This window comes from Osmerus eperlanus, chromosome 7 (assembly GCF_963692335.1).
Source record: "Osmerus eperlanus chromosome 7, fOsmEpe2.1, whole genome shotgun sequence".
Taxonomy (NCBI): Eukaryota; Metazoa; Chordata; class Actinopteri; order Osmeriformes; family Osmeridae; genus Osmerus; species Osmerus eperlanus.
In genome coordinates, this window is record NC_085024.1 from 20,434,231 (window position 1) to 20,451,884 (window position 17,654).

The 17,654-nt window shown below is 48.6% G+C and overlaps 2 protein-coding genes across 5 annotated transcripts; one reads left to right on the plus strand and one right to left on the minus strand.

Annotated features, from left to right (window-relative positions):
* Positions 1-211: 211 nt before the first annotated feature.
* usp5 (ubiquitin specific peptidase 5 (isopeptidase T)) lies at positions 212-10,651 on the minus strand. 4 transcript variants are annotated; one of them, XM_062465730.1, is made up of 20 exons: positions 10,179-10,651; positions 9,390-9,518; positions 9,132-9,195; positions 8,912-9,039; positions 8,588-8,733; positions 7,980-8,164; positions 7,713-7,807; positions 6,793-6,986; positions 6,380-6,451; positions 5,957-6,047; positions 5,730-5,855; positions 5,350-5,503; positions 4,757-4,931; positions 4,439-4,527; positions 3,950-4,135; positions 3,443-3,586; positions 3,201-3,346; positions 2,205-2,355; positions 1,890-1,974; positions 212-911 (listed from the first exon to the last, which is right to left on the minus strand). In XM_062465730.1, exons 1-20 carry the CDS (start codon positions 10,284-10,286, stop codon positions 818-820), a joined length of 2,562 nt encoding a protein of 853 aa, XP_062321714.1. In that variant the 5' UTR covers positions 10,287-10,651; the 3' UTR covers positions 212-817. The 4 variants fall into 4 exon arrangements, with proteins under 4 accessions (XP_062321714.1, XP_062321713.1, XP_062321716.1 ...); XM_062465729.1 differs by having other exon boundaries at positions 9,132-9,198; XM_062465732.1 differs by having other exon boundaries at positions 4,007-4,135; positions 10,179-10,647.
* Positions 10,652-10,963: 312 nt separating this feature from the next.
* On the plus strand, positions 10,964-16,355 carry p3h3 (prolyl 3-hydroxylase 3). The gene is made up of 16 exons (XM_062465734.1): positions 10,964-11,327; positions 11,519-11,703; positions 11,883-12,041; positions 12,471-12,663; positions 12,798-12,929; positions 13,080-13,213; positions 13,397-13,486; positions 13,674-13,726; positions 13,817-13,896; positions 14,213-14,340; positions 14,431-14,526; positions 14,679-14,829; positions 14,997-15,114; positions 15,329-15,404; positions 15,541-15,681; positions 15,870-16,355. The coding sequence occupies exons 1-16, from the start codon at positions 11,027-11,029 to the stop codon at positions 16,041-16,043; spliced, it is 2,211 nt and encodes a 736-aa protein (XP_062321718.1). The 5' UTR covers positions 10,964-11,026; the 3' UTR covers positions 16,044-16,355.
* Positions 16,356-17,654: the final 1,299 nt, after the last annotated feature.

Genomic DNA, 17,654 nt, shown 5'->3' on the forward strand with positions numbered 1-17,654 from the left:
ACAAGTAGGCTACAAGTAGGCTTGTGTGTAGGCACATAGAAACTGCTCAAGTTTACGTCCTTTGCTGGAAATACATATAGACTTAGACTAGTAATTAGTGTGGGTGTCAAACCCAGCAAAATTACAATGAAAACAGATACGATCTGTAATAACGTAGTCTCAAAGTAACAAAGGAATTCATTTATGCAAAATAAAGAAAATAAAATGAAACCACCTTTCTAAATAACCCTCACCACACTTCAAATAACAACCAGTTCGGTTTGGTGTTTATTGAACTTTTTATTACAGTTTTTGTTTAAATACACATTTGAACTGTTTTTATCCTTTGTTTAATAGATATTTGGGATAGTGAATGTCAAACTGTTTCTTGTAACCATTTTATTGGAACAGGTGGAGCAGGGAAGGTGGTGTTTGGCTGAAGAAGCGGTAACATCACAATGGCAGCTATCCAATAAGGGAGGAGATGAGAGTGTCTAGAGAAGTCTAGAGCAGGAAGGGGCAGTGTTCACCAGCCACAGATATACAATATCAACAGCCTCTTGAGTCAACAGAGGGGATGAACTTGTACTTGAAATGAACCAAAAGCCTGCCACCAAGACCTACGCTAACCCTTCGCGAAAGAGCACCCCTTGCAACACAACCGAGAAGCGTATTTACAACCTCATTTTGTCAGTTCAGAAGCCCGTGTGAAAGCATTTCTTAGTGGCCCGTTAAGAGTGTGACAGTGCTTGCTGTGTGCTGTGTGTGAGTGTCGGTGCTCTGCCCCCCCCCCCCCCCCCCTCCCCCTCACGAAAAACTTCCTTCCTCCCTCCTGCGTTCACTCTGCCACTCTTCGGTAGAAGTACAGGTAACCCAGGTCCTTGGGAGGCTTCTCTGAGGCACACACCTTCTGATCGTTGAAGATAACCCACCTGGGAGAGGAAGAAGGAAGGACACAGAAGGAAAAGAAGAAGAAAGATTCAGCAGATCAGTAACAGGCAGGGTAAAAAGACAGCCAGTCACTTTTAAAACAGCACTTGGATTTCTGTCTACCTCGCAAGTAACCATCAATCCTAAAGTAGGCCACCAACAGTTGTGCCCTTGCTTGCCTCCTACGTAGGACTCTTGTGAGGGGCTAAAGCTCTAAATCAGTGCTTCTCAACCCTGGTCCTCAGAGACCCACCAGCATGTTTTAGATGTTTCCCTGATTCACATGAATGGGTAGTTACGAAGCTCAGCAGAAGCCTGATGACGAACATTCATTTGAATCGGGTGTGTTGAACACTGCTCTGCATGAGTAAGAGATTGTCATCTACAGGAGGGAGAGAGAGACACAGAGAGAGAGATAGAGAGAGACAGAGAGAGAGAGAGAGAGAAAGACACAGAGAGAGAGAGATAGAGAGAGACACAGAGAGAGAGAGATAGATAGAGAGAGACAGAGAGAGAGAGAAAGACACAGAGAGAGAGAGATAGAGAGAGACACAGAGAGAGAGAGAGAGATAGAGAGACACAGAGAGAGAAAGACACAGAGAGAGAGAAAGACACAGAGAGACAGAGATAGAGAGAGACAGTGAGAGAGAGACAGAGAGAGAGAGAGAGAGACAGAGAGAGAGACAGAGAGAGAGACACAGAGAGAGAGAGAGAAAGACACAGAGAGAGAGAAAGACACAGAGAGACAGAGATAGAGAGAGACAGTGAGAGAGAGACAAACAGACAGACAGAGAGAGAGACAGAGAGAGAGACAGAGAGAGAGACACAGAGAGAGAGAGAGAGAGAGAGACACAGAGAGAGAGAGACACAGAGAGACAGAGATAGAGAGAGACAGAGAGAGACAAACAGACAGACAGAGAGAGAGAGAGAACCCTCTACAGGGTTTCCTCCTCCGGTCGTAACAGGAAGCAGTTACTCACTGCTGGTCCTTCTTGATGTGGCAGACGTAGTGGCCACACATGGTGCTGGTGCCCATGTGACTGACGAAGGCAAACAACTCGTACTCTAGAGGCAGAATGAGACATGGGGGAAGAAAAAGAAAGATGGTGAGAGAGAGACAGAGAGCATCAAGGTTGCATGTTCTCCCTCTGGTAAAATCCACACGAATAGGGATCTAAACAATGCACCGCTGTATCAACATTACAAGCAAACACACACGATACTGTACCACACAACAGTGGATGAAAACAGGATGACTACCCCCCTCCCCCCCCAGCCCCTCGGGGCAGACTTACTGCCAGGACCGTCTCTGACGCGTGGCCCAGGAGGAGGATCCCTGCTGGCCTCGCTCTCAGCGGCAGAGCGCCCCCCTTCTGACACCTCCATGGACTCGAGGTCGTCCAGGTGGGAGAAGATCCAGTCAACTGCCCTCTCTAGAACATTACTCTGTCAGGAGAGAGAGAGACAGAGAGAGGGGAGGGTTAAGGTCCTTAGGGATCTCTGTAGGTCATGTGTTACTCCAAATGGTTGAACTAGGTGTGTATTAAAAACAAACAAAAATGTGTGTGGTGAGTAAACACCACACACACAAGGGGGGGGGACAAGGGGAGTCAGATGGCTGAGTGGTGAGGGAGTCGGGCTAGTAATCAGAAGGTTGCCAGTTCGATTCCCGGCCGTGCCAATTGACGTTGTGTCCTTGGGCAAGGCACTTCACCCTACTTGCCTCGGGGGGAATGTCCCTGTACTTACTGTAAGTCGCTCTGGATAAGAGCGTCTGCTAAATGACTAAATGTAAATGTAAACAAAGTTTTGTACAGGACACCAGATAGAGCAAAGTTGCTATGCTGGGGTCCTGCACTCTAGTTATAAAGATTGCTTGAGTAGGCAACATGGACTTCATGTTTAAAGCCAGTTTTTCTTCCGAAATTTGTTCCATCTTCCTTTTTTCCCTTCCCTTCTTCCTCTTTTCTCTGAATTTTCTCTGAATCACACAGACTGAAAGAAAATTCATCAAATAATTCGCTTGCCGTTTGGTGTAAACACAGACCCCTTTTATCTCAGCCTGCTGGTAAATTTAGGGTTTTCTTATCCAGAGCGACTTACAGTAAGTAGAGGGACATTCCCCTCCCCCCCCCCCCCCCCCCCCCGAGTCAAGTAGGGTGACGTGCCTTGCCCAAGGACACAGCGTCATATTTCACTGCCGGGAATCGAACCGGCAACCTTCTGATTAATAGCCCGATTCCCTAACCGCTCAGCCATCTGACCCCATTGGTTGATGTCTCGTGTCTCACCGTGGCCCTCAGCGCCCGTGTCGCCTGGTCTCTGCTGAAGCCCATGGATACGATGGTCGCCAGGTGCTCCTCGGGTACACTCTCAGCAGTGGGAGTGGTCCCGGGGGCGGAGCTGCAGCCTGGCAACACCAGGGGGGCGGAGAAATCTGGGGCCAATCACAAGAAGGAAAAAATATTTTTTATTAAAAAAATATATATATAGATATTTATATTATATACATATATACTACTTAGTTCCCCACCTGGGTCATCCATGTGGCCCATGACCCAGTTCATGGCGGCGTCAATCCCAGTGTTCCCAGTGTAGTACACAGCCTTCCTGCAGGCCTCTAGGGGGAAACCCATCTCACATAACTGGGACACAGTGGAGTCGTCAAGGACTGGGGCTGAGGCCAGAGGGAGCAGAGATGGAGCACATTTAAACAGGAGGCAAATACTGTACACACAAAACCATACTTGATAACTGAACCATTCTGAAAACTGAGAAATACTAAGAAACGATATAACCAAAAAATGATATGAAAACAAATGTACTGAAATATAAATAAACGTCAACTTGAATGGCCTCCCTTCGGTGCAAACTTAAGACGAATAATTTGAGGATGCTAACAGAGACACAGACGAAATCCAGACAGGAAACAAGGAAACAGAAAAAGAGGGAAAACAGAAAGCTAGAAAAGATGATGACGAACGACAGGCGAGTCAGGAGGAGAAGGAAGGAAAGTTCCAGAAACGACAGACGAACTGACACAGCAGTGGAGAGTAGAGAGAGTCGTCCTCCTCGTTGCCGTGGAAACCCAGGATACCTTTGACCTCCACGTCAGGGGTCATGAGCGGAGGCGGGGCCACCTCCGGCAGGAGTTCCTCCCCCGGCTGCTGGCCGGTCCCACGGAGCGCGCTCAGATCCAACGTGTCGGGAACGTCTATGCTCACATCTGTCAACAAATCAGCAACACAACATGAGTCACTACAACCATCAGTTTGGCACCATCAGGAAGTTACTGGGGCAGGAAGGTGCATATAATAAACATTTACATTTAGTCATTTAGCAGACGCTCTTATCCAGAACGACTTACAGTAAGCACAGGGAAATTCCCCCCGAGGCAAGTAGGGTGAAGTGCCTTGCCCAAGGACACGTCATTTGGCACAACCTTCAGATTACTAGCCTGAATCCCTAACCACTCAGCCATCTGACTCCTATATATACGAATCTTAAATGTAAAAAGGCCACTGCCTACCCAGTTTCTTGGGGACCCAGTCCAACCCGAAGGTAAACTTCTTTATCTGGATCACCAAGTGATCAGGGAAGGAAGCGAAGCGCGTCGTTCTGGCGGAAGGAGACAGCATTTTTTTTTTTGTTATCAATGATTGTTATCATTATTGTTTTTTATGGCATTTCTGCCTGTATTATTATTTTCAACAGAGACAGTGTTTTTAAGGAGAGGACAGCAAATGTGTGGAAAGAGAGAGAGAGAGGATGAGATGCAGTAAAGGGCCTGGGCCGGATTCGAACCCAGGCCGCTCGCGAGGAGCGCACATCTTGTGCGTGTCCCTACTTGGTGGCGCTGGTCTTGGCCTGCACGGCGGAGCTCCAGAAGTCCGTGAGCGTCTCGGGTTCGCTGAGGGCCGCCATGCACGCCGTGAAGGGGATCCGGGCGCGCACGCTCGCCGGGGGCGGGGCGCCCGACGAGTCAGCCGCCTCGCGCCGCCTCTCTGCCTCCTGCAGCTCCTCTGGTGACGGAGGCAGGCGGGTTAAGAAAGAGACCATCCATCGTTACTCCAACATCCTATTTACATTTAGTAATTTAGCAGACGCTCTTATCCAGAGCGACTTACAGTAAGTACAGGGACATTCCCCCCGAAGCAAGTAGGGTGAAGTGCCTTGCCCAAGGACACAACATCATTTTGCACGTCCGGGAATCGAACCGGCAACCTTCTTATTTACCCCCCCCCCCCCCCCCCCAAAAAGGGGTACCCACAATGTTTTGAGGCTATCTCGTTGTTTATAATCAGTGACCTATGCACTTTTTGTAAAGCTCTCTCTTGGAAGTCGCTTTGAATAAAAGCATCTGCTAAATGAATAAATGTAAATGATGATGATGGTTAACAGGGCAGGTGTGGACCCCCTGGGGGCAGTGCCGGCCCTCACCTGTGTTGGTGGCCTGGTCCATGGGCACAGGCAGCTGCAGCATGTAGTCCACCCTCTGTGTGTACTTGGCTTTCTGGGACTGCTGGCACACGATCCGCTCCTCCACCAGGAAGCGAAAGGCTTCGGAAGGGTTCGCTCCTGAGCGGCAGTTTCTCTACAGGAGACAAAGCGAGTGAGAGACAAAGCGAGAGAGAGAGAGAGAGAGACAAAGCGAGAGAGAGAGAGAGAGAGAGAGAGAGAGAGACAAAGCAAGAGAGAGAGAGACAAAGCGAGAGAGAGAGAGAGAGAGAGAGAGAGAGAGAGAGAGAGAGAGAGAGAGAGAGAGAGAGAGAGAGAAGCAGGCGGCAGGTAGAGAGGAAGGCGCGGGAGGAAGGGCTCACCTCGACCATGTTAATGAAGTGCAATAAGAACTCCTGTGCATCTTGCTGCCGATTGGTGGAGAACTCGGGGTGGCCCCGCCCCACAAGTGCTTTGAACATGCGCGGCGCAATGCCAACCTGGTCGCCCTGGAAACAAAAAAACGATTGCAATCAGCCACGGTAAAAAAAAGACCAAAACCGAAACATCCAAGCCGTGTAGTAAGTTGACGACGCAGGGTCACGCCTACCCTGGGTTCAGAAGAGGCGTTGGTCTCGTCCCCAGGATCAAGGGCTGGTTTGGAGTACTCTCCTGACAACAGACCATAGCCCAGCTTAGCTCTGAGGGACACAGAAGGTATCATTTTGTTTACGGGTAAACTACTGCGATAGTGTCGATGAAGATGTATTTGTGAGCGTGTGAAGGATGACTTTGTAATAGAAGGAACCAAAGCAGCCAGTGTGAGCCTGTGCATGTTCTGCGTGTGGGAGGGGTTAGAAATGCAACTACGTCTCATGACAAGAGTGTGCATTGCCATTTCAATAAAGATTCGGCATTGTGACATTCCGTGTGTGCGCGATTAGTGACATCTACAGGTGAAAGACAGCTACTGCACTGCTGGAACGAGCACCGGTGTCAGACCAGTGGTTAGGAAGGTGTGTTGAACACTCACACTTGAGTTTTAAAGTCCTGGGTGGGATCGCTGGGGGCTTCGGCGAAGATCTTTTCGATGTTGGAGACATACCTACGGCAAAAGATAACAATACAGTTGGGTCATTGTGAACACAAATCTGTTTCAGGTGGAGTCAGGTGGCTGAGCGGTGAGGGAATCGGGCTAGTAATCCGAAGGTTGCCAGTTCGATTCCCGGTCATGCCAACTGACGTTGTGTCCTTGGGCAAGGCACTTCACCCTACTTGCCTCGGGGGAATGTCCCTGTACTTACTGTAAGTCGCTCTGGATAAGAGCGTCTGCTAAATGACTAAATGTAAATGTAAATGTTTCTATAGCGATATTGTCTTCTAATAAAAATGGTTCCAACTCAGTGCTCTGAGGCCTGGGCTGGAGGGAGACGGTGAGGTACTGACTTGCTCTGGAAGTCTGGGACGGTGAACAGCACTTGCATGACAGAGTTGAGGTAGCAGCTGTTTCCCAGGTTCTTCATCCCTGTCAGGCCCGGGCCCGACAGGGGCCTCAGGGTGGTGCCAGACTCCTGGATCATCTCCCACTCCCCCACGCGCTGGTTCACCGCTATCTCCAGCTCAGTCATCGTCCTCTCCGTCTGCAGGGCGGAAAGGAAACTAAGTCATTAAAAAGTCTGAATAAAATCAATAAAAACAGGAGGAATGGAAGAGAATTGTATTTGATGGTTGCAGGAAATCAGGGAGGAAGAGGGCGAGAGACACAGAGAGCGAAAGAGAGAGACAGAGAGAGACAGAGAGAGAGGAGACTCAGGTGTTGAAGGAGAGGGATGAGTGAGCAAGAAGGTAAGAGAGAGACATGCGAGGGAGAGCGTTGAGTTGGGGAGAGAACAGGTGGATGTGATAATGGAGGACTGGGAGTAGCAGCGGAGAAGGACAAAGGAAGTAGGGAGGGGCAGAGAACGAGGTTATAAGAAATGATATGGAGTTTTATGAGTGCTGGCTTCCCCCAGTGCAGTTTTCCAGCCTGCTGTTAGAACTCAATTGCAGCTTTGAATCAGGGCCAGCTCTGGCACCATGGCAGACTGCCAACAAGGAACTAGCTAATTTATCTGTGTCACTGTCGCATACCAACAGGCGTAGCAAAAAGCAGAGTGCTGACTCTGTCCTCGCAAAAGATGGAATCATAATCACAGCGAATCACAGACAAGGGGGCTTAAGGTCAACTTCAATACACGTTTAAGCCAGCCTGGTTTTCCAGGTAATCAAACTAACTCATTGACAATGACTGACATTTCTGTTAAGAGAGCACAGCAGTCCGCTCTCTCCAGAGGGGCGACGTGCCGACGGGGCGAGCTGGATCCTACCTTCTCCATGGTCATCATGTCGATGCCGAAGTGGGCGAGGTGTTCCGGCAGCTTGGGGTCCAGCACCATGTCATCCTCATCGTACGAGTAAACATCTGGAGACACAACGACGGGGACGGGGCTTCAGCTCACGTGGCAGTACAAAGAACGTCACACCCCGGGCCACGGGGACAGATTTCCACTCGGTAGCCTTAGTGAAAACTGCGTCCGTGCAACTTCCTCTATGATCCAACGTGACAAGCGGCTGTGCGCGTCCCTGGGGCTCACCTGCTCCGTCGGGGGTGATGGTGCCCAGTTTGACGGCGATCGGGTGTCCCGTCTGCTGGAAGTGCAGGAGGGCGTGGTTGTTCCCCCCCGTGCCGTCGAAATACCTCCGCCCACACAACACCATGCCGTCTGTCAGGTTCATCCACAAATTCTCCTGCAGGTCACACACCTCACAACGCCAGCCACTGCCGCAGTCAGGGAGGAAGAGGGCGAGAGAGAGGGTGAGAGAGAGAGAGGGCGAGAGAGAAAGGGCGAGACAAAGACAGAGAAAAGATTTGTTTTCACAGATCAGATGAGATAGTAATAACAAAAAAAGCTGTGAACACAACAAGCAGACCTCTACTTGCTAGTAAGTGAGCATCTCAAATAAGTGAGATAAAAGGCAGGTGAGTCTGCAGCGGGGGTCAGATGGCTGAGCGGTTAGGGAACCGGGCTATTAATAAGAAGGTTGCTGGTTCGATTCCCGGCCGTGCAAAATGACGTTGTGTCCTTGGGCACAAGGCACTTCACCCTACTTGCCTCGGGGGGAATGTCCCTGTACTTACTGTAAGGCGCTCTGGATAAGAGCGTCTGCTAAATGTAAATGTAGCGGGGTTTCCGCGTCTCACCTTGGGGGGATCTTGATGCCGTTGTCGAGCTGTTTGAGGCCGGCAGCGTGTCGGGACTCCTGTCTCACCTCCCCGTCCCACTGCTGCACCTGCAGGGCGTGAGACACCGAGTCTGCCGCCATCAGCCCAGCCATGGAGAGAGACACCTGCACCGACACAACACAGGCAGGTTATCACACTACTACCACCCAGTAACATGAAGACCTCTTCTGTGACGGTCCGAAGGTTTCGGATAAAATTCTGACAGAAACTCTGAGCAGTTTGATTTTAATGTATATATATAAGCTCTGCCGCAGTGAGGTGTTTACAAATGGTGAGCCTCACCCGCTCTCTCACAACATCAGGCATTCTGCCGATGTCCTCAGCTGTCACTTCCTGTCTGTCAGGTAAGAGGACCACCTTCACTTCCTCCTCACACTGCTCCTGTTCCACATCGAACCCTCCTTCGATCCCTGACAGAGAGAGAGAGACCTAGATCAGTAGGAGAGGTAAAAAAACATACTCAGACCGCAGACTGTTTGTCTAAACTAAACACTTCTCTCACCTATGGCCAACCTGGTGGGTTTTTTCTTGGGTGGGTCTCCAGATCCAGAATTGTTGTCCTCTTCCTTCTAGGGAAAACCACAAATACTAATCAATATGCAGCCACTGTTTAATCAACAAATGTTGTCTCAGTAGCATAATACTTACATATCTACAACTCCCGATATCATTTGTAAAAAAATAACAACATGCAAGCAATATTTGCAATTCTCTGTGGACATAAAAAGATGACAGTAGTCAGCGAAAGAGCGATGGTTACCTGAGCTTTACGCGTCCGGGTGATGTGCAGGTACGCCCGCTGTCCAGTCCGGGTGTGGTGTCTGTCTACATACTGGCTGCCAAAGCCAAGGAAACTGTTCATGCACACGTACAGGCCTCCCTCACTCTCCTGAGAATAAAAAATGTGTAAGAGAGATGTTGCTTACCTGTTCAGCCAACTTGGGTCAGTTTGGCACCACGTTAAGTGTTACGTGACATGTGACATTGCTACACTGCCCACCTGACATCATCAATATGCAAAAGAGTAGGGGAAAAGTGATAACCATTTAAAATTAAACTTTTGTGTGGATGGCTAGCGATGTAACTAACTGAACACACTAGCTAGCCAGCTATTCATTATATTAATGTGGTGTAGATAGCTTAGTTAGCTAACGTTTCTGCTAGAAGTTGGGCTAGCAAGCTTTCTAACACATGGGTATAAGTGAACTGAAAACAGTAATGTCATACTGCAGTTAGTCTTACAAACGAGACAATTTGGCAACAACCGCTAGCATTAGCCACGCAGTTAACGTTAGCTAGCAAGCTTAGCTAACTTTGCCTACATTAGCGTACCGGCCTACGTTCACTTGCATTAGCAAGCTATCTAGCAAGGCTAACTAGGTAGCTAGCAAAACTAGCTAGGTATCGAACCAATATTATGACGTATAAATAGGATAGGGTAGGGTAAGATAGGATAACAGGATAGACATATGCATTAACAATCACTGCATAACATAGGATATTTAAAGAGACAGTTTAAACAGAAATAAGAGGATGATGGGTTGCTCACCGGAGAGGAAAATGACAAGGCGCATTCGTCTTTGTGAACACGGTCCCCGGGCCTCGGTACCCGAATTGTGGACAGAACTGACATCAGAATATCACTAACCTCCGCCATGTCAATCTATGTAAGTCAGCCTTTGAGTCGGACACTTGTTATTTTAGTTTAGACCCCAGCTTTTGATTCCTCGGCTCAAACGGCGTGTCTGGCGTTGGAATCGTTCGTATCCCCACTCCCTGTCTGTCAAGCTGGCTAGCTAGCTATCCACTTTCGAATGAATAACTCACTGATGGACCTGTTTTGGGTTTCGTGCGCCGTCTGTCGACGCAAGGCCGAACGTGCACACAACAGTCGCAAGCGATAACAAGTCCGCAGTCTTGTGTAGCTTAACATAACATTGGTTAAATGTAATTTATCGCACATAACATTGGAAATCAAGGTCTTTGAGTTCAGTACAAGTAGCTATACGCAATGAAATTCTTACGTTAATCCGCATTGTAGGCCTATGCTAGTTTAACAGCTTTACGTGACAGTTTGAACTGTGAGAATGCAAAATATCGTCTGGCTGGGCAAAAAAAAAATCTGTCTACAATTAAAGACTGTCTAATTTAACGGTAAAGGACAGGTCAATCTGCCATAGCAAAAAATATGTATGCAACAATGAGTGTAATTCGAAACGTCAATTAATCGTTCCTGTCTATGGGGTTACATGCGTGCGGCATTGGGGAATGAAGCAGATACATCAAGTTAACTTTACAGCCCACACTGTCGAGATGTTGGGACATTTGCTTTCCTTCACTGGCTTTCCCACTTTCTTTGGTTCCTCCTCCCACTCCCTTCCAAAATAACTTGGGACCATGGCGCTGGACTCAAATGATTTCACTGTGTACGTGGCGCTGCACGTCTCTCTTCTTTCATTTTTACATTTAACTTCTCCTGCTGCGGGCAGTGGGGTCACGACAGGATCTGTGTCTGGACTATTATCGCCGTACGATGTCTTATATTACAGCGGCGTTCGTGCATACTTTAACGAGCAGTGGGAGAAAGCTGCGGAACAGTTCGAGAAGTCTATATCAACACGAGATGCACTTTTCCGAATCCGAAGGCAATGTCATGACGAATGTATAGGAGCGGGCAAAGACAGGCTGAACAAACTAGGTATTGGAATTTAATAAGACTTCGAGAAAGTGTGTAGGCTACGGAGAGAGCTATACGTAGACTACCCGTGTGTGTGAAGGGGGGTGGGGGGGTTGGGTTGAGTGATAGCCTACCTATGCCTTGCATTTCTGTGGTTGTGTGTCTTGTCATGTGTAACTTCTCAACTATAAACGGTGTGGGTATATTCCCAGATTCGGAGGAGGGGGTTCTATGGGACCTGTGGGCGCAAGACTGGGTGCAGCGGCGGGCAGAGTGTGTGCGCTTTTGCCTGGGAAGGTCTGTTACCCCTGCAGGACAGCTTCCTGTTTCCCTGGATATTGAATATGAGTTCAGCTCCAGGAACCCCTACAACTTCCTACAGGTCACCTACTATAAGGTATCACATCTGCTGTACTGACCATATAACCTTTTCGACAAAGAAAATCCTTACGGCAGTAGGCGGCTACCGTACTTCTGCCTGACCGTTCTTCTCATTCATTGACCTTCATCTCCTCTTTTCTGGATTCTCTCTTCATCACGCACCCCTTCCCCCAAACCCCCCCTCCTCTTCCTCAGTTGGGGAAGATGCAGAAGGCTGCATCGGCCGCACACACGTTCTTCGTGGCCAACCCCAGTCACCTGGAGATGAGGAACAACATTGAGAAGTACAGACGGATGGATGGAGTGACGGAGGAGGCCTTCCAGGATAGAGAGACGGAGGCTGAGAAACATTGGGTGAGGGGGGGGGGGGGGGGGTGAGGGGGGGGGGTGAGGGGCGGGGGGCCTGGGTGGGGTTGGCCTGTTTGCTGTAGTGATCATTTCAGAGGTGTTTTGATTGTGGCATCCATAATCCAGTGTTAGCATTCAGGAACCTTTTGTGTGAAGATGTCTCTGTAGGTGGTGAAAGGAAGGAGGCCCCTCCCACATAGCCTGGGGTGACACATTCCTCACTGTTTCCTTTACCTTCACTCTCCTAAATCTCACTCTGATAGCCACGATTGGAAACACACACACACACTATGTAACCTCTACCTAGTATTCTTCTACTGGGCAATGAAATGTATATTGATGCACTGTATATATATTCTTTTGACCTCCTTCAGCTTTTTCTTCTGCATCCTTTTCTAATGTCCTCCTTTTCCTCTACCTCTCCATCCACCACAGGTCTTCTATGACTCTGCGCTGCTCTCTGAGTCGTCGTCTGACTGGGCGCGTGCGGTGGAGAGCTGGGCGGCCTGTGTGGACGAGACCGTGAGGAAGACAGGGGAGTGCAGGGTGCAGTGTGAGGTGGCTTCTCAGCTGCTTCCGGAGAACAGAGGAGAGGATGGGGCGGAGGGGGTGTTTGAGAAGGCTGCAGGTACGAGGGGGGACAGTGAAGAGGGTTAGAGAAGAAGGGCTGGTCGTGGGTTGTGATCGAGAGAAGTGATGAGGCATTTTGTGTCTCGCGTATTGATTTCTCTCCTCCTTTTTTTTTTCCTTCCATCCATCCAGCCCTCTCCCTCTCCCTGCTGTCCTGCCAGCAATCTTGTGTGACCCAGGTGGCGACGAGGCCCGGAAGGATCTCAGCTCAGGAGGACTTCCTGCCCATGCAGCTGGAGCATCTACACATCGCACAGTTCAAAGGTCAGAGAGGACCAGGTCACCTCTGGGTCAGAGGAAGATGTCATGAGATTCTATTTTTCGGTCTCCCTCACAGCTCACTTGGGGGTTTGTCCAGAATGAAACTGTGTCAAGCTAACGGCTCCTGTCTCTCTCTCACTGGCGTTCCCACAGCGGGGGAGTTCCCGGGAGCCGTGCAAACCCTTCGTTCTCTCCTCCTCTTCTACCCCTCCGACACCGACTCCCTCAGCAACCTGCAGCTCTACTATGAGACACTAGAGGGAGACACAGATATACAGCCCTCTCAGGTACCAGTGACTCAGTGCTAACTATCAAGTACCCAGTCCTTTAGTCTCAATAGTCTAATCTCAATATAGTCTCTACTATTATCATTCTTCTCTCTGTATGTAAGACTATGAAGGAGAAAGGACGGGAATTTATAGGCTTTCTGTCTTTCCCTCGTGTCCGTCTGTCTGTCTCTCTGCTCACAGGAGATCTCGAGGTATGTGAGTCGCTCATTGCAAGAAAAAAAGCTCCTCTACTTTGGGATGGAAAACCTGAACTTAAATTTCATTGACCCGGTGAGGAATAAATGCTATAAATGTCTGGCTAATGCTTTCTCACTGTCAAAGGTTTGTTCCTTAACTTTCAACGAGCACATTTTCAAGTAATAACACCACACTGACATTAATGTGGAATGCCAGGTTAGCTGCCTATGTTACATGTGTTTTTCAAAAGATTATTTTCTTGGTTTCTACCCACCTGTAGGATCTGTGGACACCAGAAGAAATTGTACCCGAGTCGCTCAGGGAAACATGGAGGTAAGAGTCAAGAGCTGTCCAAACTAAGCTTTTGAAAAAAAAAATGGTTTTGGTGTATAAATGAACAACTTCCCCATCTTCTGTTTTCAGAGCTGAGAAACAGAAGCTGAATGATAAGATGAAGGAGGGGGAGAGGATGGTGGAGACAGACGACAGTGGATTTTATGCAGGTAGTTATGTCTAAAGTCAGTCATATATTTACTTGAATTTGTAAGTTCCAGGCACTGGGTGTGTGTACATTGCTGTACAAGTCTTGGGCACAATAGTCCTTTATTTTTTATTCAAAGATTGAAGAAAAAAGAAAAATACAAATTTGAAAAAAGTTTTTCAAAACAATCTCTAAATCTTCAAAAATGCTGGGAGAAATAAGAATAAAAAACGAATAATAAAAACAACGTTTTTCAACATTGCACTTTTGTATTTTGACTACTTTTGTGTCCTCCTTAGACTACGCTCCCTACTCACTTTTCGATGTTATGCTCTCAGGCGGGCCTGTTCCTCAGGTTGGCGTGACGATCACCATGGACGACGAGGCTTTGAACGGGACTAATCGTGTGGTGCTGGACGGAGTCCTGTCTCAGAGAGAGTGTGACACAGTACTCAACCTAGCAACTGTGAGTTCATGTTGGCATTTTATTCAATTCAATGAGACAACGATGAGGATGATGATGATGAAATGAACTGGTTTTGTGGCTCTCTGATAGGTTGCTGCGTCAGTTGGAGATGGTTACCGGGGCCGACGTTCTCCACACACGCCTCACGAGAAGTTCGAAGGCCTGACGGTTCTCAGAGCTGTAAAAGTAAGAGAAACCTGGAAGAGAGAACCCCAAGAGGAACCTGGACCTCGACCGCAATTAAGCCTCTACTTTTATGAATCTTAGTTAATCTCTCTATTCTCTCTCCATCTTTTTCTCCCTCTCTCTTTCTCCCTCCCCTTTCTCCCTCCCTGCAGTTGTCCCAGGATGGCTTGGTGAACCAGACAGATGCTCGGCTGCTCCATGAGATGGGGGAGAGGGTGAGGAACCTGCTGCACTCCTACTTCCGAAGCCCTTCCGGACTCTTCTTCTCCTACACACACCTGGTGTGTCGCAGCGCAATCACAGGTAACAGAGACCCCTCAGGAACCCTCAGAGATACAGAGCCTCTCAGAGCTGTTGATAGTTCATATGTGCTTGTCAGGTACAATCGAAGCTCAATTAGATAGATAATCGAGCAGTTGGCAAACTCTGTTGGTATAGCTGTGCCGACAGTTTTTTTTCCTTCTTCTCAGGGGACCAGGAAGGAAGACTGGATCTGTCTCATCCTGTCCATGTGGACAACTGTCTCCTGGAACCAGAGACCAGGCAATGCTGGAGAGAACCACCAGCCTTCACACACAGAGACTTGAGGTACACACACACACGCAGACACACACATTCAAATGCAGGATTAAAAGGTACATTTCCAGTGTTGGTGTGCAGGTGGAAGTAATGTTTACTTGATTTTCAGCTTGTGTGAGGATAGGAATGACATATATTTGCAACCTAAAACTTACGTTGTCATGTAACTTGCTATTATAAACTGTCTTGAGTAGACCTGTGCTCATTTCTGGTTCCGTTCCAGCGCCGTGCTCTACCTGAACGACAATTTTGACGGAGGAGATTTCTTCTTCACAGACAGGGACGCCAAGACTGTAACGGTCAGTTTTAGTTTCCCCTGAAACACCGTTACACCATTTGAACTGAAGTCTTGTGACAACTTCAATGATGGCCATGCAAACCATAGAGTCATGTCCTAACCATTGCCTGACGACCCCTGACCTTTTCGCCCTCTAGGCCCGGGTGAAGCCCAGTTGTGGTCGTCTGGTTGGCTTCTCCTCGGGTCCAGTCAACCCCCACGGCGTTACTGCGGTTACCGCCGGCCGTCGCTGTGCTCTGGCCCTCTGGTTCACCAAGGAGCAGCACCACAGAGACATGGTGAGGCTCATTATGGGATGTGTAATATTTCTTAATATTGACACCAACGCCCCTCCCCAGAATCGCCCCTGGGTAACACTTTAGAAACCCCAGTGGTGCATGGGAAAAGCTGGCTGGAAAATCTGGCTGGTGATAGGCTAATAAGAGCCCTCTACATCCCTCTTCCCTGTCTGCCTTCTGTCCTTTAGGAGCGAGAGGAGGCGGAGGCCATGTGGGCCGTGGATGGACAGAGTGTGACCAAAGAGCCGAAGGAGGAGGGAGAGGGCGCCCGTGCCACCACGGCCCGTAGCGGCAGACGCCAGGGCTCCAGGGAAAGTGCCAACGGGAGGGGCAGGGTGACCGGGGGCAAGGACGAGCTGTGAGATGGTACTCCGACGGGGTACTCCCTTTCACACACAACCCCCCCCCCCCTCCCCCGGTGAAAATACCATGAACCTTTCTCTATTTTTACACCAGGATTTTCGATCACCACCTACGCAATCTCCCCCCCCCCCTCATCCCGGCTATCCTCTTCAGTGTGTCACTGTATTATGTGTGTATTTGTGGGATAGAAATGATCTCCCCTCTGTGTGAATATGTCACTCCCACTGTGTGTGGTATTGCGTGTTATGTCATAACTGGTATGTTTCGTCTGAAGGAAAAAAAGGAATGGATTTTAAATTTGAATAAATATGTGACCCTACAATGAGTGGTTCATGGCAGACCTGAACTCCAGTGAAACCGAGAGGGAGAGAGAAAAAGAGAGGATTCTGTATGAGAGAGGGATCGTGGAGGTACAGAAAGTGTAGGAGTCCATTAACTGATTACCTCCATACTTCTCTAACCACGTAGACACGCTGTCGATAAACAACGGGTTAACTGATGTGTGTGTGTGTCCGAGTGGTGGGAGAAAGTTTGGTACGTTAAAAGGTATGTACCGTGTAGAAAGCAGGAGCACATGGAAGGAAGAGGGGTGTATTAGTGGGGATGCGAGAGAGATTGAGGTATACGCAGGGGTGAGAACATGGATAGAATGAGAGATTACCGTTAATCCCGCATAAATGAGTGCATTTGTTTATGACGCTTAGAAAATCTCCCATTTAGAATATGGAATATTAATCCAGCGAGAAATCATTTAATCATTCACATCCAGCCCAACACGCACGGCTGCCCGCCTCTCATTCACTCTTTCAACCACTCCTTCCCATCTTCTCTCCCATTAAAACCAGCCCTTAAGTCCCTGCCCCCCCCCCCCCACACACACACACACATCAACACAGTTGCATTATCATGTCACAGCCAGTTAAAACTGTGTATACGGCCCCTATTAACCCTCTCCCTCCGTCCTGTGTCATAATCTTGATCACACCAGAGCCTGCAGAACTGGGTCGCCAGGCCTGATAATGGAGGCCAGGATTTAACCTTCTCCCTTCCTCACACTCTCTTTACAGTCCTGCTCCCTAAAACACAGCCTTAATCGCAGCTTAGCAAGGCGTTACATCTATATAATTCATATAGGCACACTTAGCCATACTTACACTAAGTTGTCTCAATGTGTTCTAGTTCAAGTCCAGCTGGATCTATGTATTTTTCTACGCCTTATTATTCTTTCTCTAAACCCACCAGATGAGCAGTTTTTCGTGCAGGCAGATACAGAAGGATACATTTGCATTACAATATGTTGTTTTTATTTGTGTGGTGCTAAGTATCAAGCAGAATCTGAGGTAAAGAGTATGTGGGCCCGCTACTTTCTAAACCACACATGATTAATCTAAAACCTAGACTGCCAATGTACATCATCCACATCTTCCTTGTCCTCAAACCGAGGGATCCACTCATTTCCCCAAGTTTCGAAAACAACCTCACACAGTGACATTTCCATCTTTAGACGAATCAGCCTTTTGTCTCGCGTCGGCCGAGGTTGTATGTGAATTCCCGCGCTGTGTGTGACATGTAATCCAGCTGCCCCCTGACTCCACTCGCTGTGAGAGACT